Here is a 6,124-nt window from a genome sequence, read left to right as displayed (position 1 = left end):
CTCACTCTGTAGACCAGGCTGGCCTCGAACTCAGAAATCCGCCTGCCTCTGCCTCCCAAGTGCTGGGATTAAAGGCATGCGCCACCATCCCCCGGATGACTTTCTTAATTTGTAATAAGGAATGCAAATATGTATAACTCACATAATCAAAAGCTCTGTGGTCCTCAATCATTTTTAGAAGCGAACAAAAGAACTCAACCTGTGACAAAAATGTTGATATTTGACATGCTAGTTGTCTGTGATCTAGGCCAGTGGCCATTGTGACATCACTATCAGAGAAGAACCCCAGGAAAGATCACATGCAGGAGGCTGTAAATTCACAAAGCTCTGAAGTTAGGCTGCTTGAGAGAAGCCACCTAACCTGCCTGTTGCTACCTTTAATGGTCTCCACAGGGTATTCGATGATGGGACCAGGAAAGAACTCCAGGAAATAGGAAGAGAAAAGCCATACCTGCCCAAAATTCACTTCTTCCCATGATTCCAGTCATGTGTCTCAGCACTTTGAGTCTTACGTCTCAGTGAAAAAAGATGTACAGATTTCACACCAAAAGAGTAAGAGCTGCCGCTGGGCAAGCTTGGACTTCGAACCTCCACAAGATCAGACGATCTCTTAAAAATGTTTACCAGAAATGTAAGACCCGCCACTCATACTCAACTAGCTACCCAACAGCGACTTCTTATGATTGTGACCAAGATGCTCTCAGTTTGAATGAAGACCTGAATCTATCAGCGATGCTCCAAGACATTAAAATGGGACAAATGGAACTCCTCAGGCAAATGACTGACATTGTCGGCACAATATCAAATATCCAGGAAAAGATCAACCATTATCAGAATCAGATGGAAGCCCTAGAAATCAGAGTAAACATCTGTGAAGACAGACAAATTTCAACCACCAAAGACATCGTCTCCATGAAAGAAGATATCGACGCTCTAAAGAAGAAGGTGACAGAGCTGGAAAGTCAGAATTCTTACTCCAGCATACATTGTCTAGAGTTCTTGGAGGGACAGAAGGGTCAAGAATTTGTACAGCTCCTCCATAAGCTCCTACAACCTGAAATCCCAACGGGCACAGCCACCTCTCCAGACACTGTCATCTCTTCAGCAGAGCCAGAGAGAGTGCCCAGTTACCCAGAGCCCACTGGTGAGCTTAAGAAAAAAACAATGTCACCTCAGAATATAACTCTGAAGAAAAATAATAGCCTCCGAAAGGCATCCGTGAGTTGCAAAAAGATAAGGTCAAATATTTATATTTACCCTGACTTCAGCACATGGATCAAGCTCACTTTTGTTCATGGAGGAAATTGGAGATTTTTCCTCAGTGCCACCAAGTTAGAGGAATTCATCCAGTGGCTTCTGTCTAGGCCAACCATTCTTCCTGAGGAACCACAAATCATACCCCAGAGAGACTACGCCTTCATCAGACCCATTGAGAGGTTGGCCACAATCTGTCTCTCTCTCTTCAACTATGTTTATTGCTTTTTTGGTTCCTCAAAAGAGGAAATAACTCGACTTTAGAGTTATTTCCTGTTTGGCTTGGTACAAAATAAATGTAGCTCATTTGCTTCGAGTAGTCGTGTGTGTCTGTGCTGTCTGTGAACTCTGGCTTGCTGGCTGTGTGTGTGCCCACTGCCCACAAAGTTCCCACACATCCAGTGTTGAGTTGTATCAGTCATGTCATTGGACTATTGAGATCCACTTTCCACTGTTTTTGTCCTCCCACAAGTAGGTCGTGAAGACTCATCCTGTGTCATAAATAATCAGAACCAAGAATGAAAGGGTCAACGGAAATGGGAATATTTGTCAGCTTCCACATCAGTTCTAGTGGCCTTGGCAGATAAAATCTGTGATATGAGACAAAAATTCGAACAACATAAATTAAAAAAAAATACCTATTTTCAAAACCACTAAACTTAAGAATATATTGGGGCAAAGTGGTTGTTCAGACATTAAGAACACTTGCTTTTCTTACAGAAAGCCTGGATTTGATTCCCAACACACATGTCAGTCTGTTGACAACCACTTGTAACTTCAATTCCAGGAGATCTGATGCCCACTCTGGCTGGCCTCTGTGAGCCATCCACATGAACATACAGAAACTCAGGCACACACATACCCATCAAATAAAATTGTTTTATTTACACACACACACAGATAGATAGATAGATAGATAGATAGATAGATAGATAGATAGATAGATAGATGATATATGTGTGTATATATATGAAAGTCTAAGTTATTGCAAGGAAAATATGAATTATAAAAACAAGATATTTTCCTCTTCAGCTTCATCTCTGATAGTCAATTTGATATGAGAGGAAAGGCTAATAAATAGAGTTTGCATTTTTTTACATTTTCTTGAAAGGAGACAAACACAAGGTCCTGCACATTAGCTATAGAGGAAAAAGGCAAAAACTAAAGATATATTTTTTAAGCAAGTAGACCTCATCACCATAACAAGGTAAACCTTCACATGGAAAGGTATGTACTTCAATGAGATGTCCAGGGCAAGCTTCATCTTTAGATGTCATAGATATTTGTTATTGTAATGTCATTTTTTCTAAATAGCACACAAATCAGGGAGTTAGAAAGGTTTCCCTCACTTCATAATCCATTGAATGAATCAACTTTCCTATTGCAACCATGTTATTAAACTGTACTAATTTTAACTAGCCCTGGTTAGCAATTAAAGAATAGAGAACAATTCGCAGATGTGAAAGGCCTACTGAAGGAAAAAAAAAAAAAAAACTAAGAGATCAATACAGTAAAACCAATTCAGTTTGGTATTCATTATACAACGCCAATGTTTTTTAGTTGTGAATCCAATATTTTGAGCCTCTTTTACAAATCTACAGATACGTATATACACAATAGCCTTTAACACATTGCTTTAAAAATATGCCCATGTGCAATGCACTTAATAAAATCCAGAGTATATCTTAAATGGGTCGGCTTAAATGGTGAGCCTCTATGTATTTTTCAACAGCAAAGGTGTGTGCAAGGAACAGTCGGGTCCCTAGCTCAGCACACTGTGTACCCAGACATGAAGTAGGTAGCCATGGCCTGGGCAAATGATAACATAAACAGCTTCCACAAAAGAGAAGAATCGCCGGTATGTGCTGAAGTATTTAGCGGCTCTGTGTGTCAGAGCACACATCATTATCCACTTCCTGCATATATATATAAGACAGTCAGAGATTCTACAAGACAATGCTCTGTAGGAAGAAAATGCATGTGTGAGGAGTCACCAGATGTATGTTCTGAACCTAAGCTCCAAATCTTACCACTTTTACTTCATTGTAATTAGGTTTGTTCTGCTTTTTTGTAAAAAGGGATCTATATTACTCCAATGGAATTCTTTCCTGCAGAAACAAGAAGGATAAGAGAGAAAACAAAAGGCATTCTCTATACTTTTATACACATAGCACTAAGCTGAATGGATAAAGTGTGTAGCAAACAACCCCTTAAGGCATGACAGATGGGAATGGGCTGCAGAGAGCAACAGAAAAAGAAGAAGTCCAAGTATTGGAGAAAAAAAAAGAGCACTCATGAGGTCTGCCTTAATGTAGAGAGGACAGACAGAAGGACAAAAAAAAAAAAACAAAACAAAAAAAAAAAAAAAAAAAAAAAAAAAAAAAAAAACATGAGCACAGGAGTGAGGCTGAGGCCGAGAGGGAACGTGGAAATAAAGCCAGCAAGCACTGAGTATATATAAGGTAGAGACAGGCTAGTAAGTCCTTTCAAACCTTTCATGGACTTCATCTCGTCAGAGATTCTTTCTCACAATGCTCATTTTAACCTGTGTTTTACCTGCATACAAAAGCTAGATAAAGTAGTGTGCCCTGAAATAATAGCATTTAGGAGGCTGAGGCAGAAGGAACACAAGCTTACTCCCAAATGAAATAGACTTTCCTGTGGAAAAAGGAGGAAAGAGGAGGAGAGGGAAGAAGAACTGGGAGGACAGAGAAGAGAAAGGGGATGAGGAGAAAGAGGAGGAGAGAAAATTGGGGAGGAGGAGGGGAAGGAGGAGAGGAAGAGGGGAAAGTAAGAAAGACAAAATCAAAGTGACTGAATGATTTTTTTTTAAGGCCTCAAGAGATGATTCTGTTCATCCTGGTGAATTAAGTTCCCTGGAAGGAAAAGGTAGATTTTGCTTTCTCACAAAGTCTCATGTGACTTGCTAAGATTATAAGGAAGCTCAGAAGAGCAGGTCTGAATGCACACATCTCTCACTTGCTCACTTCCACTCAGGCCCTGTTCCTCTTCCCGTGCCTCGGGGTCTTATCAGTTACTCTCCTTAATTTTATATTCTTACATGATTTTTTCCCTTTTATTTTGTGTGTACGTGTGTACAGGTCATGGAGTATACATGGCACATGCATGGAGACCAGAGAGAAACTTCGAGACTTGGATCTCTACTTCTACCACTTGGATTTTGGGTCCTTGGGCCAGGTGGCAAGTGCTTTTACTCGCTGAACTATCTTGCTGGCCCTCCTCTCCTATCTGGGTCATCACTTTTCCATCGATTTAGTTTTTATCAACCCCACTTATGATCATATTCACCTAGTTGATATCTGTGTGTTCGCTTCTCTCTTTGCCTTTCTCTCACGCTCCTTCAGGAACGTGCGGTCCAGACTCTCTGTTCCTAACTTCTCCCTCTTCTTCCCACAGGTTATATCTTCACCCTAAGGTTCTCTTTGGCTTCTTCTGATTGTTATTGTGAACCCTACCCCTCCCAGTCCCTAGTATTCCTCCAAAATATGTATATGTCCCACCTTAAATTAAAGAACTTGTGCATGATCCAAAATCTCTTGAGGCCTTCTGAGCTTCTGATTCAAGCAACCATATATTTTCTTTGCATAGCTATGAAAAACGCTGCTATAAATATAAACAAGTATAATATATTTACGTGTGTGTGTGTGTACATTCATATACATACTCAGATATGAAACCCATTGTACTTTCACCAAAACATCTCAGACGATTGTTACTGTGTGAATTAAACATATTTGTTGGGGATGCAGCCAACATAGGGTAAAGAGTAAAGACTTTGAGAGAACAGACTTTAGAACATTTCCTTGCTGGGTGGGTAACTGTAACTGGCCACTATGCCCACAGTTGTATACAGTGGCGATGCTTGTAACTATGTGATTATGGAATTGTTTTTCTTTTGTGCCTGGCATTCTTCAGTTTTCTCAACTCTAAATTAAGAGCAATTTATGTCTTGAGATTGTTGCATTCATTGAGTAAGGTCGTGCATTCTGTGTGCCTCTGAGCATCAGATTTAGCAGACATTCAATAAAGGGTAGTCATTTCCTTCCCTCTTTAACTAGATGGAAGACTGTTAAGAAGGGGCAGGAAGATGAATGGGAGCAGGGAGGGGCCTTGCCTCAAAGAACTCCCTTCAGGACTCTGCCTCCTTTTATCAACCATAAAGGGCTCGAGACAAATAATAAACAAAGTGACAGGCTAAATACAAAAGCTTCAAACCAACTCTGACTCCCTTATCCAAAGATAGTGTGATCAGAATAAGACAGGGTGTGAATATCTCCTCCTGATCTGGGCATGCAACCAATATCCCATCATCCGAAACAGCCTCTCGCCAACCTTTAATTGCATGCTATATAAATAAGCAACAAAGGAAAGGTCTTGGAAAGAAGAAGACTGAGTTTAATATAAAGAAATTTACTAAAGTTAAGACTATTTGCTTCAATAAACATATTCAGCAAGAGCACTGTTTATTTAAAACAACATTCATCAACATTTATGGAAATCTGACACTGTGCCAGGAAGCAGCTGAGCTAGGTATGACCAGCTAGAGATAAAGACAACAGTGTTATCCTGAAGAAACACTCTTTGAAATGGTATTCTTTCTACCTGCCATAATTATGTTGACCTGCTGCTTAGATTCAGACTTAAAACAACTCACTAACCTCATACAAAATTTGATTCCAGCCTCCCTCCCCAAGGGACACAATTTGAGTTCCTGTTACAAAAAAAAAAAAAAGTTTTTCCTCAAAACCATAATTTCAACTTCTGAAATAACATTTTATGCTCCACCAAAAATATAAATAGTGGTGAACGTATCAATGGATTGTACTGTGAAACTTCAGTTGGAAGGTTT

At 39.8% G+C, this 6,124-nt stretch overlaps 1 protein-coding gene across 1 annotated transcript; it reads left to right on the top strand.

The window, feature by feature from the left end:
* The first annotated feature begins 288 nt into the window (after positions 1-288).
* Ccdc54 (coiled-coil domain containing 54) lies at positions 289-1,549 on the top strand. The gene has a single exon (XM_034515847.2). It carries the CDS (start codon positions 529-531, stop codon positions 1,516-1,518), a length of 990 nt encoding a protein of 329 aa, XP_034371738.2. The 5' UTR covers positions 289-528; the 3' UTR covers positions 1,519-1,549.
* The last annotated feature ends 4,575 nt before the right edge of the window (positions 1,550-6,124 follow it).

This window comes from Arvicanthis niloticus, chromosome 12 (assembly GCF_011762505.2).
Source record: "Arvicanthis niloticus isolate mArvNil1 chromosome 12, mArvNil1.pat.X, whole genome shotgun sequence".
In the NCBI taxonomy this organism is placed as follows: domain Eukaryota; kingdom Metazoa; phylum Chordata; class Mammalia; order Rodentia; family Muridae; genus Arvicanthis; species Arvicanthis niloticus.
This window is presented reverse-complemented; position numbering and strand designations above follow the sequence as displayed.